We start from the raw sequence: 21,327 nt of genomic DNA on the forward strand, positions 1-21,327 counted from the left end.
GCAAAACTTCAGGTTGGAGCAGTGAAACTCACTACAAACTGAAGGTTAAAACTGGTGTTTGGTGAGGGAACCTGCAGGTTGCTTTTGCTGCGAAACCATGGTTGCATGCATTCCAACATTCACAAATTCCAACCTCTGCCTCATCTAACTGCGGTTTTGCGTTACAGGCAAATGCAGTCTTTATCTGGAGGGAGGGTTAGACATACATGAAGAACAAGAGGGAAAGAAAGAAAGAAGCAGATGCACACATGCGCGCACGCGCACACACACACACAGAGGAGGAGGAAGAGGAGAAGGCACGGCTCACAGGCTTCCGTTTTTACCCTTCATAGCACTACTCAGATGACATCAAATGCTGGATGCCAACCCTCAGTGAAACCAGCATCCTTCTGTTGCAAATTCCAGAGCGGGGGGAAGCCCCTTCAGGCAGTAGTTGTGCATCCCAATGAGCCAGAGAGTGCCAAATGAGGTTCAGTTGTCTCTAGTTCCTGGCAGCTCTCCTGTGCCTCTCTCTCTCTCTCTCCCACCCCACCCCAGGGCTAATGAGAGCTGGGCTTCCTGCAGGCTGGACATTTGTCATGTAGAGCTGTGCAGGCTGTGCCCAGTTTGTGAGTTCTGCACCTCATTTGTCTGAGCCTGCACAGCTCTACCTGACAAATGGCCAGCCTGCAGACAGTGTGGCTCTCATTAGCACTGTGACAGGAAGGGATGGGAGAGAGAGGCACAACCAGAACCACTGGGAACCTGAGCTGCCTCATTGACCCTCCCCCCATCTCATTAGGATGAACCAGTGATAAGATGTCAAGGCTGCTTTCACTTTGCTGTTTTTAATAAGCATTTTAATTGCTGCTTTGCTGTTTGGTGGTGGTGGTGGTGATGCTGCTGATATTTTTCCTTATGAACTGCCCTGATAAGCTGCGTTGAAGGCTGGTCTGTAGTACATCAGATGAATAAGTGTACATGTTCTGCATAAATGTAGAAGGGTACTCAGCCTGTGACTTCTTCCTGACAGGATCACCCGGAGTGCCGAGAGCTGACCCAGAGGCCTGTCGCTGAAGAAGAAGGTGAGCCCTCCAGGCAGGAACTGGCTCACCCCAGGCAGACCCCCAATATCAGCATCAGCCCTTAATGCCTAGCAGGAACCCACCCACCCACCCCTGTTGTTTGTTGCTTGGGTTGCTCCAGTGAGATAAATGCAAGAAAATTTAAGGAATCCATAGTAAAAACTCAGTTAAAATCCAAATTGCAAAGCAACAGGCATGAAGCTAGGGGAGAGGGGGCCTGTGTCCATCTCTCTCCCCAGCAGCCCCTCTCCTGCACCAGCCATGCCCTTGCATATGACATCACACACAGGGGACATGGCTAGTACCCTGAAGGGCCATCCTGCCCCCGCGCCCCTGCTGAATTCACTTCCCAGCTAGCTTCGTTGCAGTCTGGGTGTTTTATCTGAGTGAGGGTGAGGACAAAGAAAACAGAGAGGGTGAGGAGTGAGCTAGGCGGCTCTCAGGAGCCGGGCAGCGCAGATTCTTTGAACCCATCTGCCCAATTTTAGCCCTGCCCATGCAAGGAAACAGAGTAGGGGGAGAGAGGGAAGCCTCCCGGGAAACAGATCCGAGCACTTTTGAGAGAAGACCTGGGATGTATTCAGTAAGAGTCACCACCCAAATACGTTCAATGTGACTTGAAACTTGGTTAATGAAAATGTGGGATATTATAGTTATGGAGAGAATAACTAATTCTGTACTTTAAAATGGAGAGAGGGCAGGACGGTTGCAGATTTCCCAAGCAGTAGGGCTTCTCTTCATCCTGCTTTAGGAGAAATGTGGCCCAGAAGAACTTTCTTTTGCAAAATCCTGTTGCAAAAGCAGAAAGTGCTTTGGGCCTTTGCCTCAGAGCAAGCTCATGTGAGGGAAAGAAACGCTGATATTCTGTATGATCGGTAGGTTCAAAACTCTGCCGCCACCACCCCTTTTGTCTACAGAAACTCTCTGGGCTTGGGGTGTTTAACCCAGGAGGTTAAACAACCCATCTCTTAACTTGGTTCTTGGACAAGTACAAAATTCTTCCACTTGCAAACCTACATGTGGTGAGAAAACTGATAGCTGCTGAATGTTTGAGGATGTGCTTGCACCAGAGAAATTACCCTTCAGTCCCCCTTTTCCTGAGTTAAAAACCAACTCAGAGAGGCTTGTAAAAAGAAAACAACTAAAAAAACACAGTTTTATTCAATTACTACAGACTGCTTCCATTTGAAGGTTTTCTCAGCTTTTAGATACAGTTAAGAATACTTAGCAGGATTACAAAAATAGGTTGTCTTAATGCATGCTTAAATGTTTGCAGAGGCTCTTGCAACCACCTAAATGGGAGTTTCTACACATGGTTTACAGCCACCTAGTGGCGCAGCAGGGAAATGACTTGCCTAGCAAGTAGGTGGTCACTGGTTTGAATCCCCGCTCATATGTTTCCCAGACTATGGGAAACTACTATATTGGGCAGCAGTGATATAGGAAGATGATGAAAGGCATCATCTCATACTGTGCAGGAGCTGACAATGGTAAACCCCTCCTATATTCTACCAAAGACAACCACAGCGCTCTGTGGTTGCCAGGAGTTGACACTGACCCAACGGTGCAACTTTACTTTAGGTGTGTTGAGTGTAGGCTAGAGTTTCTTATTTTAATTACATTGCAGGTAAACAATACTAGAACAGTATCAAGGATATACAAAGCACACAAAGAAATATAAGTTTCTAATGCAAAGTCTTTCCCCTAAATTAATCTTCCCAAAGTCAAAGCCCTGGCTCCTTGCCTTGAACTCATTAAACTCCTGATGAGAATTCAAGCTTCCTGCCCTCTTGTCTTTCAAGGATCTGCAGAGTTATTCTCCTGCAGCCAACCTCCATGTCCTCCTGTGCTCCTCCAGCACTGAACTTCCTTTCTTGTTTCCAGAATTCCCGGCTACAGCTCTCTGGATCCCACTTCCCACTGGTGGACTGATTTGGTGATCTCCCTAGGTCACCAGCCTGTCAGTCAAGACAAGGGTTCACTTCCGGTTAACTCTTTAGAGGGGATCCCGATCACTACATACGTCCTCAAAGAGAACCATTTTATTAAGCTGCAAGTTTTCTTAGTTTTCTCTCTCTCTCTTTTGGAACATTAATGAAGGTGTTCTCACCACTGACCCAGTAGTTCTCTCTTGGTGCCCCCCAGTTTCCAGCCCTGCATTTTTATGGGGACCACCCTGGAGTGCAGCTTCTCCTTTCTGTTTCTTACAGGCAGCATTGTCTAGATAAGAATAGAGGAAGCTGCCTTCTACCGAATCAGACCCTTGGTCCATCTAGCTCAGTATTGTCTACACAGATTGGCAGCAGCTTCTCCAAGGTTGCAGGCAGGGGTCTCTCTCAGCCTTTTCTTGGAGATGCCGGCGGGGTGGGGGGACTTTGGACCTTCTTCATGCAAGCAGATGCTCTTCCCAGAGCTATGGCCTCATCCACTAAGGGGAAGATCTGACAGTGCTTACACATGTAGACTCCCATTCAAATGCAAACCAGGGTGGACCTTGCTCAACAGAGGGGACAATTCCTGCTTGCTACCAAAAGACCAGCTCTGCTTCCTCTGAATCTAGAACCACAGGAATCTAGATAATTATTTTTTAAGAATATTTTTATACTGCCCACAACTTGCGTCTCTGGCCGGTTTACAATTAAAAACATTTAACATTAAATCAGTTAAACAATTAAATCATTAACATTAAAATCATTAAAAAACCCAACATTAAAATATTAAAACTATAAATCTAATTGAAAGCCTGGGTGAATAAATGTATCTTCGGTGCCTTTTAAAAAGTTGCCAGAGATGGGGAGGCTCTTATTTCAACAGGGAGCGCATTCCAAAGTCCAGGGGCAGCAACTGAGAAGGACCGTTCCCGAGTAGCTGCCCAACGAGTTAGTGGCAACTGGAGACCAACCTCTCCAGATGATCTTAACAGGCGATGGGGCTCATGGTGAAAAAGATGTTCTGTTAACCCAGGGCCTAAGCTGTTTAGGGCTTTATAATTTGCCAGGAAATGTATCGGCAGTCAGTGTAGTTCTTTCAACACAGGAGTAATATGGTCTCTCCTAGATAACCCAAAGACCAACCTGACCGTTGCATTCTGAACCAACTGTAGTTTCCGGACTACGTATAAAGGCTGCTCACATAGAGCGCATTGCAGTAATCCAGTCTAGAGGTTACCAGCAGATGTACCACCGTTTTGAGGTCATTCATCTCAAGAAACTGACACAAGTGGCGTATCAGTCGATGTGGATAAAAAGCACCTCTGGCCACCTCGTCAACCTGGGATACCAGGGAGAGGTTTCAGGCCCGTAACAACGATGGGGCAAGGGGAGACAGTTGTCTGGGGGCCCCACTGCCTGGAGGGGCCCCCCAGGGGCACCTCACGGGACTCCCCATTGCCCCCTGCCCAGCCCCAAGGCCCCTCAGCCCCTTGCCCTCTTCGCCGTCTCTCCAGCTTGTTCTCCTGGCCGGCAATGGAGCAGCAGACCAGCTGCCAAGAGCTCCTTTTCTCCTGGGCGCCTCTCAGCTGATCGGCGGGTGGGCAATGGGGCTTCCAGGGAGGCCTCCGTGTAGGCCGCAGTGAAGCCTGAACTCGAGTAGGGCCCAAGCCAGCCAGGAAGGAGGAGGCAGCCAGAGTGGCCACCAGTGTTCTCTGCAGCAGAAGACCCCTTGCTGCCCAGCATTGGCCAGGTAGAGTGTGAACTCCCTTTTGTGGTTACCTTCCACCCCCCACCCCCCGCCCCGGATATATAGGCATCTGCTTGCCATAGGGCTTTGATATGGGGGTGGGGGGAGGGACTGAGAAATATTTATTTTTAAACAGCTTGGAAAATTTGCTGGCTTAAAAAAAACTATCTAAAAAGTCCTATAAGTGGCTTGTTTCATGGCAGAAAATTACAAAAACTTCTGGAAGAAACAGTATTATATTTATTTTATTCATTCATTTATAAATGCACTTATGTTCAAGTTGTTTGCAACCCAGAAGGTCTGAGTGAGAACTGTGAAGCATGTGTGGTGCTTTTATTTTATTTTATTTTTCTTGTGTGTGAACTGCTCCCCAATAACTCGCAGGGACTTCAGGGTCAATCTGGCCCACATGGGAATGCAGCACCTCCATTCCAGAGGAGATGTGTCTTAAAGGGCTTTAAAAGCCTCCTGTGAAAAACCTCCTGCAATCAAACTTGACTGAATTTGTTCAGAATTCTGAGAAAACAAACAGAGGCTCACCCTGCATGGTTGAAAGTCTCCTTGGCTAATCTGCAGCGAGGGGCCCATTTTAATCATTCATCTTTCTAGTGTGTTCTAGGCATTAAAAGTAATACAAATGTATAGTACTCAATGTATATCACTATATATTGTGACGTGTGTGTGTGTGTGTGTGTATTCAGTGAAATGTATTTGCAGGCAGCATACTTATTTTGGAATATCAGACTTAAATCCTTGGGGGCCTGGGGTGTGCGGAGGCCCTGGACTTTGGGTGGGGGGGGCCCATTTTAAAATCTCGTCTCTGGGCCCACTCCAACCTTGCTACGCCCCTGAGAGGTTTGGATCCAGAAGCACCCCCAGACTGCATACCTTTTCCTTCTGGGGGAGCGTGACCCCATCCAGAACCAGCAGATTAAAATCATCTCCTGAGTTCTGACCCCACACAATAAGTACCTCCATCTTATATGGATTCAGCCTCAGTTTGTTATCCTTCATCCAGCCCATTACTGCCTCCAGGCAGGCATTTAGGGAGGTTATGCCTTCTCCTGATGATGTTAATATGGCGAAATAGATTTGGGTGTCATCAGCATATTGATAACACCCTGCACCAAATCTCCTGATGATCTCTCCCAGCGGTTTCATGTAGATGTTAAACTACATCGGAGACAGTATGGAACCCTGAGGGACACCATATGAAAGTTCAGATTCTGGAGAACAACAGTCTCCAAGAGATACCATCTGGAATCTGACCGTGAGGTAGGAGCGGAACTACTGCAAAGCAGTGCCTTTCACCCCCAACACCCTCAGATGTTCCAGAAGGATACTATGGTCAATAGTATTGAAGGCCGCCGAGAGATCCAAGAGGACCAACAAAGTCACACTCCCTCTGCCAATTCCCAGTTGGAGATCATCCATCAGGCCGACCAAAACAGTCTCCACCCCATAGCCTGCCCGAAAACCAGTTTGAAATGGGTCTAGATAATCAGTTTCTTCCAAGACTGCCTGGAGCTGAGAGGCCACCACCCTCTCAATTACCTTGCCCAGCCATGGGAGGTTAGAAACAGGCCTATAATTGCTCAACTCTGAGGGATCCAAGATAGGCTCCTTCAGAAGTGGTCTAATAATTGCCTCCTTAAGACAAGGAGGCATCTTGCCCTCCCTCAGAGAAGCATTTATAATCTCTGTTAGGCGTTGTACAACAGCCTCCCTGCCAGATAGTATAAGCCATGTCGGCCACACCATTGCAAGCAACTTGCCCACATCCTCAGGAGTCACAAACTGAAACTGATCCAGGGTTATCACATAAGAGGAGTTGCTGGACACCTTGGCATCAGACACTGTAACAATTGTGGAGTCTGAATCCAAGTCGGCCTGGATACGAGAGATTTTGTCCACAAAAAACTCATTAAAAACCTCACAGCGAGTAATTGTTAGTTTCAAGTACTGGTTCAAGGGGGAAGAGGTACACACTAGCCCCATTCACAACCCTGAACAATTCTGCTGGATGTGAACTTGCGGATGAGATATGGGCAGAAAAGAATATCTTCTTTGCCATACATATCGCCGGAACACATATCTTCATATGTGCTTTGTGTAATAATCTGTCAGATTCAAGTCGAGTCTTTCTCCACTTGCGCTCCAGTCATCTCCCTTGCTGCTTCAGCCCCCATAGTTCTTCCGTATACCAAGGGGCCAGTTTCAAAGCAGCTTGGAGAGGACACTTAGGAGTGATCGTGTCCACTGCCCTGGTGAGTTGATTGTTCCAGTTCTCCACTAGAGTGTCAACAGGGTCACCAGCAGAGCCAACACTAAATCCCTCCATGACTTCTTGGAATCCTATTGGATTGGATCCAATAACCTTCTTGGGCAGACCATCCTAATGGGCTCCTCGCCCCTGCAGAGGTGGGACGTGGTCATGAATCCAACCTTAACCAGATGGTGGTCCATCCATGACAATGGGCAAATCATAGGAGTTCCTGGAACACCACCCTGCTCAGAGTGAAAGACCAGATCAAGCATGTGACCAGCAATATGTGTCAGTCCTGAGACCACTTGGGATAGGCCCATAGCTGCCATGGCCACAATGAACTCCTGAGCTGCCCCAGACAGATTGGTCCCAAAGTGAATATTGAAGTCTCCCAGTACCACAAGCCTGGGGGATTCCCAACACCAAACCTGAGACTAAGTCTGTCAGCTCAGTTAGGGACTCCGTCGGGCAGCAGGGTGATTGTTACACCAACAGAAGTCCCAGTCTATCCCTGGTCCCCAAACTTAGGTACACACATTTGATATGGTCCAACACTTCGACAGGGATCCTGGCAAGGGAGATGCTGTTCTTCTAGACCACAGCCACTCCACCTCCCCGCCCACGGCTCCTCCCCTGCTCCTCAACAGAGTACCCTGGGAGTTGAAGCTGGGACCAGACTGGGTCACCAGCATCCCCCAACCAAGTCTCTCTGTGATACATATCCAGTCAGCCCCTTCATCCAGAATCAGATCATGGATGATTTTGGATTTATCCTGGATTGACCTGGCATTGCAAAGGAGCAAGGTGAGACTCTGTGGGAGGCTGTTGGAAATTCTCTGTGGTGAGGGAATCCCTTTCTCATTATAGCAGAGTGCACAGAGGCACAACACAGCGGAAATTTAGTTAGGCATGCGTGTGTGCTGAGAGGAAAGTAACTTGGAGCCAATTCATAGTTTCAAATCAATATAAAAGGCATTTATTAAGGAACTCCATTCTAGATAGGAAAGTGAGGAGTTAGGATCTCTAATCTATCTATCTAGCTGGATGCAGATGGATTCTGCATCCTATCTGCACATATGGTGCAGGGAGAGAGGCTTGCCATGTTGCAAGATAGGCGGGCAGGTAGGAAGAGAGAGAGAGAAGGAAGGAAGTTGAATCCCCTAAGAGTAGCAATCTACATTTCAAAGGGATAGTGTCAGAGCAGTGGAGAAGTGATGACCAATGTCTTGATTCTCTAGCCCTCTGACTTACTAGTCTGTCCTCCACTGTCTGAGGCAAGAGACAGCGCAAAGTCCTTTAACTTCCAACAGCTGGCACTGCTTTTCAAGGTCAAACAGCGGGCAAGGCAGCCAGAAGAGGAAACAGCAGTTAGGTTTCTGACCTCCCTTCCCCTGGAACGGCCTGCTGACCTGCCAACGTTCCTTCTTCTATTCCCCACCACCACTGAAATAGCTGCCTCACAGTCAATGGACATGCCCCCTGTCTCCCCATCTCCAGACAGACTCAGACACACGACAGACTCCTTCACCTAAGACTCGATAACAAAAACTGGCTAGACAGCTATTATAGCACACAACATAGCCTTAAGAATATATTGTGCCCCAGCTCTCAGTCCCACACCAAAGCAGTGCTCCCTCTAATTATTTTCATCTCTGTGCGGAACAATGAGTTTTGTTCTGGGCGGCAGTATCAAGGCAGCGTGCGCGCACCATGTGCATTCAGAGTGGGGCCTTCCTGATTCAGCCTGAGCGGGATCTAAAATGAACGGAGCGGACGTCCAAAAACTTGTGAGCGCGCGCATGCCTTAGAGGGAACAGTGCACCCAAGGCCGGCCCCCTTTGGTGGCTGCCTGCAATCCGGCTGCAGCCCCCTTCTCTAAAAGCCCCCAGAATCCCTCTTCTCACAAAGGACGCTGGGCAGGGCTGGTGTAATCAGTGCCTGCAGGTGGTAAAAGTCAGGCACGTAGTGAAGGGAAGGCTCCCACGCAAGGCAACAGATCTGTGCTGGTCTAAGCTGTCCCAGCCAGCAAACCAAGGGTGGGGAGGCTGCTGTAAATCTCCCAGACCTCCAGCGGAGGAGACCTGATACCTTCGACTCAGGTGACTCAAGCTGTGGGGTGCCATGCAGCGTGATAGAGCCCTGCCCCTGGGGCATTGCTCCCTGGGGCTGCAAATCTCCCCTGGGGAGAGCAGGCCATGTGTGCTGCTGACAGGCAAGTGGAGTCTGTCGTTCTTAGGAGGTGGGCTGGAGCTGACCGGAGGCTGCCTTTCTCTTGCAGGCACTGGCGACCAGGGGAGAGGAGAACCATCAGCGCCAGGCCACGCCCAAGGTGGGGCCAGGGACCACGACTCCATCCGCAGACTGCTGTGTGAGAACCCGGCCTGCGCCTTGTGTGAACGGATGGCCCTGGAGGCTGAGGAGGAGGCGTGCTTCTGGCTCTCGGCCCCGCGGCCACTCCCTGCTAGCTCGGACCTGGGGTGCTCCAGCCTGCCAGCCACGTCTGTGCAGAGGGACCTCTCCACCTGTCCACGGAACAGCAGCGCGGCCTCCCCTCACTGTGGCCGCTCCCAGAAGCAGGACCCGGGAGCCGGCCCCACTTCCAGGGAGGCACTCCACATGGCTGGCTCCAGGCAGCAGAGGAGAGGGGTCTTATTCCAGGCCCCTCAGCAGGCTGACTCCATCTCCAGGGGGGGTGATGCCGGACTCCGCGATCCCCACCACCGCCAGGCTGGCTGCCACGGGAGGGAATGCAGAGGCCGCTCTTTGGAGGGCCGTGGCGGTGAGGAAGCCTCCCTCAGCTCTTCTTCCAGCACATCTGAAGTGACGCTCACTAGCTGGACACATTACAGCCCCTCTCCTGGCCTGTCCGAGCCATCCGCTCGTGGCCCCAGGGACCACGCCTGGGCCAGCCACCACAGAACCTCCCTCCAGCCAGAACACTATGAAGGACACGTCCCTTCGGAGAACCAGGAGGATGCCTGTCTGAGCAGCAGTTCTCTTCCTAAGCAAAGTGTGCACACCCCCCCTTCATCTCGAAAGGCCTCACCTGCGATGAAGGCCAGGCCTCTGCTGTCCAGGCCTGGAACAAGGCAGCCTCTGGGGCTCGTATTTGTCGCCGTGGCCACCCCTTTTGTGACGGACTCTGCACGAGTGGCTGTGGAGTGGCATTTGCTGGTGAAGAGGTTTCAAGAGGATGGGGGGCTGCCCTGGGTTCTCCTCAGGTCACTCCGGGCCTTTTTGCCTCCAGCTCCAGAGTCCACTTTCCCGTGGCCCCCACGGGAAGACGCTGTGGTGGTGACAAGGGCTCGGGGACTCCCCTTGATGAGTGGGGCAGCCAGGAGGAGGCTTGAGCAGCATGTGAAGAGGATGGTCCACCTGAAGCGCTGGGGGCTCCCAGGGGAAGTCCAAGAGGCCCTCCGGCACCTGAAGCCCGATGCTCACCGCCCTGCTGCAGAGAGGGTGCCAGCATCTCCTGCCAGGCGAGAGGGCCCAGGGGGAGGGAAGGCCACTCCGAGGGCTGGCAGGACGCGCCGGCATGTGCTTCATCTCACCTCCCCAGCTGGGGGAGACCTGGGCCTCAAAGCCACCCCGCATGCCCAAGCCAAGCTCCAGACTCCTGTGGGGAAGAAGTCAGCTGAGATCGGCCGGGGGCAATTTCCTAACCTGGTGGCGAATGCCCAGGAGACGAATGCCCCGCAGGAGAGGGAAATGCTCTTGCCCAAGCTGATCCCACCACACAGGGGGCACCTTCAGTGCCGGAGTGGGCCCAGCCTGGGTCTCCAGAGGAAGGTGGACTCTGTGGATATGAACATTAAGGGCAAATACATCAACTTTCTGTGGGACCTCCCTACACTGTACACCCAGTCTTTGGCTAAAATAATACCCAGTGCCCATAAGCTGCCAACCACCCCACCTTGGACACATCCCCCCTGTGAGTTCAGCCCCGTCGACAAGTCCTTTCTGGCAGCCTGTGAGTCACAGCCCCTGGAATCGCACCTCCTCAGGAAGAGGGTCCAGCACCAGTGGGGCCTGCCCAGATTGGCGCAGCGCTCCTGGCAGTGGTTCCTCCCACCCGCCCCGCCACACGCGCCCCCCCGCACGGTCTCCACGCTGAGTTTCGAGGTGCGAGTGGAGGTGTGCCCAGGCTGCGGCTCCCTGCCTTTCCTCCCCCCAGAGACCAAGGGCCAGCTGGAGGACCACATCAAGAGCAAGCTGGCAGAGCGGCGCTGGGGCCTGCCCAGGCGGGTCTTGGAGTCTCTCCACACCTTCAGGCCACGCGCCCCACCACTGGCCATGGAGCCCAGAGGCCACAAGAAGACCTCAGCAGCCCCTCAGGGGAAGACGGCGTCGAGGTGGCCTCTGGATTCAGGGGGCGCCATTCTCTCCGGGAGGAGGCGGCAGCAGCAGCCAAGACTGCAAAGGCACGTGGCCCAAAAGGCCCTTGAGATCCAGCTGGAGCTGGTGGGCCCCGTGGTCCAGCTGTCTCATGGAACGGACCACCAGGACCGGACACCCGAGCTTCCCAAAAGGGCCCCACTCAGGCTGGAAGCCCAGCGGCTGCGATCTCTGGAGCTGCCCTTTGTGGAGCGGCCAGTCCGGGCTCGCATTGAACTCAACATCGTCCACAAAGACCTGACTCACCAGTGGGGGCTGCCCACGCTCTGCCACCAGTCCCACTCCTGCCTGCTGAAGGCGGCCACGCTTCAGGCACCGGCTCCCGCTTGGCCCGGAAGGGGCTCCCTCTTCAGCTTCACGGCAGAAGAGACCCCCTTCGTCGGGCAGGGGGTCCGGGCAGACTTGGAGTGGCACGTGAAGAGGAAGAGGCTGCAGCACGCCTGGGGGCTGCCCAGACTCATCCAGAGGTCTCTCCACTCTTTCCTCCCAGCGCCCCCCCGCCGGCAGGCCTCGGGGCAGGGGCAGGGGCAGGTGGTGGTGCTCCTGGCAGGACCCCCCTGGCTCCACCCGGCCGCCATCCAAGATCTGGAGAGGAACGTGCTGCGAAGGGCTGCCCTGCAGCGCTGGCGCTTGCCCCGGAGGGTCCTGGAGTCCTTGAGGCAGCTGGGCCCAGCCTACGGGCTTTGGGGTGGGGGACACAGATCGCCCTGCTGCCCTGGGCGGGCTGCCCCACGCCCACCTCTTTCTTCAAGGCAGCCTGGCAGGATGGAGTCTGCTGCCCCACAGAAAGCTGCTCAACTCCTCCTTGCATGGGGGCCCAAGTCCCGGGAGAAGCTGGAGCTCCACCTGGCCAAGAAGAGCATGGAGGAGCATCTGGGCCGCCCTCCCAGGCTGGCCCCTGGGCTCTCCCGGCCCTCTGCCCCATTGCCGTTCCCCAAGCTGGTTCTCCACGGCCACAAAGCCCTGCAGCCTCGAGAAAGGGCCTTCTCTTTCCTCCATACAGAACACATGGAGCTGGCCGTGCTGCGCAGGCACCTGGCATCTCTCGGGGGGCTGGGCACCAGGCATGGGGGGGCTTGCAGCGGCCTGGCCCCCGGCCTCCCTGCTCAGCCGGTCCGCAGGCCCAGGAGGGCTCTCATGGGCTTCTGGGAGATGCGGACCTCCTTCTTCCGGCCAGAGGAGAGAGAGGCTTTGGAGCACCACCTGAGAGAGAAGAGGCTCCATCATGCCTGGGGGCTCCCATTCCTCGTCCAGAGATCGCTCAGGGGCTTTATGGAGGAAGGGCCCATCAAGCCTGCCCGGCAGAAGACGGCGCTTCACGTCCACATCCTTCGGAAGGAGCCCTCTTTCCTCCCCCGGGACACCTGCAGCTGTCTGGAGCGCCACGTGCACAAGGTGAAGGTGCAGCGCCAGTGGGGCTTGCCCAGGAGGGTCCTGGAGTCCCTCCGTCTGCTGTGCCCTCAAGCAGTAGGCGCCGCAGGCATGGAATCGGGGCCCGAGAGCCCGAGGAGGAGGGAGGTGCTTCCCTGCCAGCTCCCGCTCAACCGCAGGCAGCCGTCTGAGGCCCTGGGGAAGATCCGGCTCTGCCTGGCCAAGAAATCCCTGGAGATGCAGCTGGGCCTGCCCCCTGCCCCAGGGGCCCCAGCACCCTGCTCACCGAGGAGGCAGCCCCTCCCTCAGCTGATCCCCCCCGGCCACCGCTTCCTGCAGCCCCGTCCCGGCTTCCTCCCCTTCGAGAGGACAGAAGACCTCGCCCAGATGGAGCTGGCCGTGCAGCGCCGTCGCTTGGCCTCCCTCTGGGGGCTGGGCCCCCGCTACACAGAGGCCCTCGGGGGCATGATGCCCAAGCCGCTCTGGCCGCCTCTCAGGCCCAGAAGGGCCGCCGGCGTGGTCTTTTCGGAAGTGGAGCTGCGGTGCCTCCCGGAGCAGGCCCGGGAAGCCTTAGAGCGGCATGTCAGGAGCAAGCGGCTGCAGCACGAGTGGGGCCTCCCGGGCCTGGTCCAGAGGTCGCTGACCCACTTGGTGCCCCAGGCTCCCACCCGGCAACCCCTCCCAAGGACCACCGGGTGTGTCCAGCCCAGGCAGCAGGAGCTGTCCTTCCTCCTCGTGGGCGAAAGGAAGGCCCTGAACCGACACTTGCAGCGCATGAAGATGGCTCGGCAATGGAGTTTGCCCAGGAAAGTCCTCTCCTCCTTGAGACCGATGGGGCCGGCACCGGGGGCAGCAGCCAGGGGAGGAAGCCCTCCGCAGCCTCTTCATGCCCTGCCAGGAGGAAGCTGGAGGAAGCTCTCGGCATCTTGGGCTTGGGAAGAACGGGGCGCCAGCAGGACCAAGGCTTCTCCTGCAGAGGGGTTGCAGCCGCTCCTCACCTTTGGGGCCCCGGCTCTAGAGAAGATGCAGTTCCACCTCCTGAAGAAGTCTGTGGAGGGGCACATGGACGTTTCCCCAGCTGCTGCCAGGCCCTCTTGGCCAGAAGAGGCCCAGTGGCCTCTGAGGCAGCAGCCCCTCCCGAAGCAGACCCCCCCTGGCTGCCGGGTCCCTCAGCCACGCAGCAGCTTCCTGCCCTTTGCACGGGCCGAGGAGGTGGGTCACCTGGAGCTGGCCATCCTGCGCCGGCACTTGGGATCCCTCTGGGGGCTGGGCAGGCGCTACGTGGGAGCGGCCAGGGCCATGGAGCCCAAGGGCCACCCCTGCAGACCTCCAAGGCCGAGAGGAGCGGACGGTGTGGGATTCTCCGAGAAGCGGACGCTGTTCCTCCAAGCCCAGGCCAGAGACGATCTAGAGCAGCACCTCAGCAGGAAGAGGCTGCAGCATGAATGGGGCCTCCCCGGTCTCATCCAGAGATCCCTGAACGGCTTCACACCAAGGGCTCCCCCACACCCCAGCCCCCAGAAGGTGGAAACCCACGTCCAGGTTCTACTCCAGGAGCTAGGGTTCCTCCCCCGAAGTACTCACCGCCACTTGGAGTTCCATCTCCAGAAGATGCAGCTTCAGAGACAGTGGAGGCTGCCGCGGAGGGTCCTGGAGTCCACCAAGCGTCTCTGCCCTCACTTTGGGAGGGGCCTCTCTGAACCGCAAAGGGGTGGGGGCGAGGAAGGCCTTCCCCACTGGCCTGACTCCGGGAGGCCTCCCATGTGCTCAGCGGTCAGTGTTGTGAACCCACAAGGAGGCCACTGGAGAAGTCCTGGACTGCTCTGGGCTGCCCCAGAGAGGCCTCCCGTTCTCTCTCTGCTGGAGCCCAAAGCCATGGAGCGGATTCGGTTCCACGGGGCCAAGAAGAGCACAGAGGTGCAGCTGGAGGCGCTTCCACCCATTGCCAGCCTCTCTTGGGGGCAGGCGCACCACCCTTCGGAACGATGCCTCCCCAAAGCGATCCCTCCCGGTTGCAGGGAGCAGCAGCCCCGTCACGCCCACTCAGCACTCTTCCAGGCAAGGGAAGCTGAGCAGATTGAGATGGCCATTTGCCGCAGCCACCTGGCATCCCGGTGGGGGCTGGGAACACGCTACGTCGGGGCCCTGAAGCAGATGGTGCCCAGGCTGCCCTCGGAACATCTCAGGCCCAGGAGGACTGGCCCGAAGTTTTCAGAGGGACAGACTCTGTTCCTCAAGGAAGAGGAAAGAGAAGCCTTAGAAGGTCACGTCAAGAGGAAGAAGGTCCACCATGAGTGGGGCTTGCCCGTTCTTGTCCAGAAGTCCCTGACGGGCTTCATGCCTGGGTCTCCCCTCCTGCCTGCCCCTCAGAAGACCAAGGCTCACATCCGCATTCTGCAACAGGAGCTTCCTTTCCTTTCCCGGGATGTCTTAAGCCGCTTAGATTTCCACGTGCAGAAGATGATGCTCCAGCGGCAGTGGGGCTTGCCACGGAGGGTGTTGCAGTCCCTTCGGCTGCTGAGCCCAGGGCTTGGGACTGGCGTGCATGGGCCAAATGCATCGAGGCGCCATGAGCCAGTGTGGAGAAATGTCCCTAGAGAGCCTAGCTCTGGAGCTTCCCCCATAACGTGGCCTGTGGCAGCTGCATTCACCAAGCAGAGGAGAGGAGCAATCTGTGAAATCCAAGGTGGACCTCAGCTGCTCTCCAGACTGGAGTCCAAGATGCACCTTCACCTAGCCAGAAAGCAGATGGAGGTCCATTTGGGGGCTCCCCCAGCTGTGGCCAGGGCCTCTTGGCACCGCGCTCTTCTGGGTGCAGGACAGGCCCTTCCCAAAGCAGGCCTTGCTGTCCGGGCCCCACCACAACACCGTCGGATCTCCCTGTCCTTTGTGCCCATGGACAACATGGGCCGGATGGAGTTGGCTGTCCAGTGCAATCATTTTGCCTCCCGGTGGGGGCTGGGCACAAGGGATGTGGTGGCCCCCGCTGGGATGGGGCCCAGGCTACCGGCCCAGTTTTGCATGGGCAGAGGAGCTGACATTGAGTTCTCAGAGGTGCAGACCCCATTCCTCTGGAAAGAGGACAGAGAAGCCTTAGAACTGCATGTCAAGAAGAAGAGGATCCAGCACACGTGGGGCTTCCCACGGCTTGTCCAGAGGTCACTGGTGGCCTTTGTGCCCATGGCTCCTTCACTGCCCACCCACCCACTGGTAGAGATCAACATCCGTGTCCTGCTGCAAGAGCCACTGCTCCTGCCTGCGGCCACCTGGACCTTCCTGGAGCAGCATATTCAGAGGCTGAAGTGTCAGCGGCAGTGGGGGCTGCCCAGGAGGGTCCTTGGTTCCTTAAAGCACTTCCTTCCTTCCTCCTCCCCAGCAAGGACTCTGCTTTCTCGGAGGGAGGCATTTGCCACGGTTGGTGCACACACAAGGAAAGGAGAAATGGTTCACCAGAGGAGGAAGATGACTGGTGCCTTCTCCACGGGGCAGCAGAATGCCATGCAGACCCACCTGGGCAAGAAGCATTTTGAGCTGCAACTAGAGGCGCCCCCCAGGCTGGTTAGACAGTCTCAGCACACCTCCAGCCGCTCAGAGAGGGGGCGCCTCCCCCTGCTGATCTCCGCGGGCCAGAAGCCCCCTGCAGTCAGAGCGGATCTCTCATTGATCGTGCCGCCAGACACAGCGAGTGAGTTGGAGTGGAACGTAAAGCGTAAGCACTTGGCCTCTGCGTGGGGTCTGCTGCGGGAGGCATTGGTTAAGATCCATGCCCTGACCCCAACCCACCAGCGGAGGTTGGAGAGTCACATCCAGCAGAGGGAGGAGCAGGAGACGCTGGAAGACCATGTCAAGAAGAAGAGACTTCAGCACGAGTGGAACCTGCCCTCTGCTGTCCAGAGGTCACTTCAGGCTTTTGCACCATCTCCCCTTGTGCTGAGCCATCCTCCCCAAGTGGCAGAGCAGGAAATTAGAATCCGGGTGGAAGAGCCAACTTTCCTCCCCACACTGACCTGGAGGGACCTGGAGGACAGCATGAAGAGGATGAGAATACGGCAGCAGTGGGGCCTCCCCAAGAGAATCCAGGACTCTCTCAGCGCCTTCTCCCCTGCTGCCCCGGCAGTCAGAGGGCAGCTGCCCCACCAGGAAGAGGCCAGGCTTTCAAAATGTATGGGTGAGAGCCTCCCCGGACATGGACCTGCTGGGGAGAGGATTGCACCACAGAGTGCAAGTCCACTGCAGGAAACAAAGACAGGAGGAGTGCAGGTGACTGACCTCACCATCTGTGACGACGAGGCCTGGGATCTCCTGGAAGCCCACATCCAACACAAGAGAACCAGTCATCAGTGGTGCCAGCCGTTAATCGTGCAGAAGTCCTTGGCAGCTTTTTATCCACGGCCAACGAGTGTTCCAGAGGCCCCGGGGGGAGCTGGCATCCTCAGCAAGGGCCCAGAGATGGCAGCAGAAGGGGGTGCCACTGGAGTGAGTGGGGGAAGGGCCCAGGCCACCAAGGAAGCCAGTGCCAGTACCAAGGCCAAGCAGACGGGTGAGGAAAGGGTGGCTGGTGATGGGATCCCCCAGGAAGTGCAGGAGGAGGAAGGCGCTGCTCTCGAGAGCCCGCCATCCTCAGAAGAAGCAAGCACTACTGACGAGGGACCACAAGCTCCCGAGGAAGTCAGCAGTGGGACTGAGACTTTACAGACAGCCGGAGAGAGGAGCACTGAGACAGAGACCTCTGAAGCCACAGAAGGAGCAAACCCCGTGGACAGCAGCCCACAGGCCACAGAAGCCACAGACATTTCTTGGCCACACCCCACCTTTGAGAACCTTCAGGCCACAGAGCATGTTGGCATTGCTGGACCAGCAGGCGCAGAGCATGTGACTTCTGAGAGACCACATGGAGGGGGGGTCCTTACTGGTGAAGACCTGCAAGATTCGGGAAATGAGAAGGAGGCTCTTGTGAGTTCATCGGAATCCGAGGAGACGGACACTGCTTCTGAAGAAGGAAATGGTGTGGCACCCATGGCAATGGAAGAGAGAGCTGCTGGTGAAGCCCCACACACCACAGAGGAAGAAGCCAGCATGGATGGCGAGAGTTCACAGACGGTGGAAGAGGTGGCCACGAGCAGTGAGTCCTCACGAGACACAGAAGAAGCCAGCATTGCTGGATCGCAGACCACAGAAAAATGTAACATATTTTTATACCGCCCAAAACGTACGTCTCTGGGTGGTTTACAACAAAACAGAAAAAGTAAAACATTAGTTAAAACAAAAACAAAATGTTTAAAAATTTACAGCAATTTACAATTTTTAAAACAATATTTTAAAACAGAATTAAAACCATTAAAACAATATTAATTAAAATCCTGGGTGAACAGATGCATCTTTAAAGACTTTTAAAAAGCTGTCAGAGATGGGGAGGCTCTCATTTCAGCCGGGAGCGCATTCCAAAGCCTCGGGGCAGCAACGGAGAAGGCCCGTCCCTGAGTAGCCACCAGACGAGCCAGTGGCAACTGCAAATGGACCTTTCCTGATGATCTCAGTGGGTGGTGGGGTTCATAAAGAAGAAGACATTCTCTTAAATACCCAGGACCCAAGCTGTTTACGGCTTCATAGGTTATAACCAGCACCTTGTATTTCACCCAGAAGCTTATTGGCAGCCAGTGTAGCTCTTTCAATACAGGAATAATATGGTCTCTCCTAGATGACCCGGAGACCAACCTGGCTGCTGCATTCTGGACCAACTGTAGTTTCCGGACTAAATACAAGGGCAGCCCCACATAGAGTGCATTGCAGTAATCCAGGCTGGAAGTTACCAGCAGTTGTACCACTATTTTGAGGTGGCTCATCTCAAGAAACGGACGTAGCTGGCATATCAGCCAAAGCTGATAGAAGGCACTTCTGGCCACCGCCTCAACCTGGGACACCAGGGAAAAGCTTGGATCCAGAAGCACCCCTAGACTGTGTACCTGTTCCTTCTGGGGAAGTGTGACCCCCATCCAGAACAGGCAGATCAAAATTGTCTCTCAAGTTTCATAAGAACATAAGAACAGCCCTGCTGGTTCAGGCCCATCCTGTTCCACACAGTGGCCCACCAGATGCTGCTGGAAACCTACAGTCAGGAGTTGAGGGCATGCCCTTCCTCCTGCTGTTACTCCCCTGCTACTAGTACTCAGAGGCATCCTGCCTTTGAGGCTGGAGGTGGCCTATAGCCCTCCAGCTAGTAGTCGTTGATAGACCTCTCCTCCATGAAGTTATCCAAACCCCTCTTAAAGCCGTCCAGGTTGTTGGCTGCCACCACATCTTGTGGCAGAGAATTCCACAAGTTGATAATGCATCGTATGAAAAGGTACTGCTGTTTGCTGGTCCTAAATTTCCTGGCAATCAATTTCATGGGATGACTCCTGGTTCTAGTGTTATGTGAGAGGGAGAATGATTTCTCTCTATCCTCTTCTTCATACCATGCATGAATTTATAGACCTCTAATATGTATCCCTGCACTCGTCTTTTTTCTAAACTAAAAAGCCCCAGGTGTTGTAGCCTTGCCTCATAAGAGGAAGGTGCTCCAGGCCCCTGATAATCTTGGTTGCCCTCTTCTGCACCTTTTCCAGTTCTACAATGTCCTTTTTTAGATGTGGTGACCAGAATTGTATGCAGTACTCCAGTTGTGGCTGCACCATCATTTTGTATAAGGGCATTATAATATTAGCAGTTTTATTTTCAATCCCCTTCCTAATGATCCCTAGCATGGAATTGGCCCTTTTCACTGCTGCTGCACATTGACACTTTCAACAAGCTGTCCACCACGACCCCAAGATCCATCTCCTGGTCAGTCACCGACAGCTCAGATCTCATCAGCGTATACTTGAAGTTGAGGTTTTTCATCCCAATGTGCATCACTTTACACTTGCCAACACTGAACCCCACAGAATGAGTACCTCCGCCTTATCTGGATTCAGTCTCAGTTTGTTATCCCTCATCCAGCCCATCACCGACTCCAGGCAGGCATTTAGGGAGGTTATGCCCTCTCCTGATGATGCTGACATGGAGAAAGAGATGTGGGTATCATCAGCATACTGATAACAACCTGCGCCAAATCTCCTGATGATCTTTCCCAGCGGTTTCATGTAGATATTGAACAACATTGGAGACAATATGGAGCCCTGAGGCACACCATACTAAAGTTCAGATTTTGAAGAAGAGCCATCTCCAAGGGACACCATCTGGAACCTGCCTGAGAGGTAGGAGCGGAACCACCGCAAAGCAGTGCCTCCCACTCCCAACCCTCTCAGACGCTCCAGAACGATACTATGGTTGATAGTATCGAAAGCCGCCGAGAGGTCCAAAAGGACCAAAAATCACACTTCCTCTGTCCATTCCCAATTGAAGATCATCCATCAGACCAACCAAGGCAGTCTCCACCCCATAGCCAGCCTGGAAGCCAGTCTGAAATGGGTCTAGATAATCAGTTTCCTCCAAGACTGTCTGGAGCTGGGAGGCCACCACCCTCTCAATTACCTTGCCCAGCCATGGGAGGTTGGAGACAGGCCTATAGTTGCTCAACTCTGAGGGATCCAAGGTAGGCTTCTTCAGAAGCAGTCTAATAATTGCCTCCTTAAGACAAGGAGGCATCCTGCCTTCCCTCAGAGATGCATTTATAATCTCTACCTGGCCTTCTACAACAACCCCCCTGCCAGATAGTATAAGTATAGGCTGTCTGCCTAGAAATGAGCTCTGGAGAGCTCCCAGCAGCAGTGCCCCCCCGACTCGAAATTGTTTTGGGGGTGCCTGGGGGTTGGGGGGGCATCCCCTTTGCTAACTGCTGGTCCTGGAAACTGCGCACAAAGGATGTACCAGTACATGACTCCAAAAAGGTTGCGAAACACTGGTATAAGCCATGTTGGGCAAGGGTCAGGAGAACAGGTGGTAGGCCACACCATTCCAGTCAGCTTGTCTACATCCTTAGGAGTCACAAACTGGAACTGATCCAACCTAATCACATAAGAGGAGTTGCTGGACACCTCCACATCAGACAGTGATGTAATTGTGGAGATGGAGTCTATGTCGGCCCGAATAAGAGATATTTTTTTCCACAAAGAATTAGTTAAACACATCACAGTGAGTAATTGATGGTTACAGATTCTGATTCAAGGGAGAAGGGGCACATACTATTCATTCTTTCATTCATTCATTCATTCATTCATACAGAATTCATTCATTCATTCATTTATTTAATACATTTATTTATTTGATACATATAGTGGTTCACAACTATAAAACAACAATACAAATAAATAAAACATTAAAATCAATTAAAACACCAAAAAGTTGCTTAAAATGAAATCAATTTACAATATTTAAAATTACAAAAGTTAAAAGGCCTGGTTAAAAAGATGAGTCTTCAATGATCTTTTAAAAAGCACTAGAGATGGGGAGAGTCTTATGTCAGCGGGAAGCGTATTCCAAAGTCTCAGAGTGGCAACTGAGAAGGCCCGTCCCAGAGGGGCCACCAAACGACACGAAGATAGCCAAAGATGGGCCTCCCCTGACGAATGCAGT

General features: G+C 54.1%; 1 protein-coding gene across 1 annotated transcript in view; it reads left to right on the forward strand.

Annotated features, from left to right (window-relative positions):
* The window catches only part of LOC128347936 (uncharacterized), a 41,089-nt gene that overhangs the window by 12,232 nt on the left and 7,530 nt on the right, over positions 1-21,327 (forward strand). The window contains exons 2-3 of the mRNA XM_053303283.1: positions 1,013-1,064; positions 9,287-18,112. Coding sequence (XP_053159258.1) covers positions 1,013-1,064; positions 9,287-18,112 — 8,878 coding nt within the window. The remainder of the gene's footprint in view (positions 1-1,012; positions 1,065-9,286; positions 18,113-21,327) is intronic.

This window comes from Hemicordylus capensis, chromosome 2 (assembly GCF_027244095.1).
Source record: "Hemicordylus capensis ecotype Gifberg chromosome 2, rHemCap1.1.pri, whole genome shotgun sequence".
NCBI classification, from domain to species: domain Eukaryota; kingdom Metazoa; phylum Chordata; class Lepidosauria; order Squamata; family Cordylidae; genus Hemicordylus; species Hemicordylus capensis.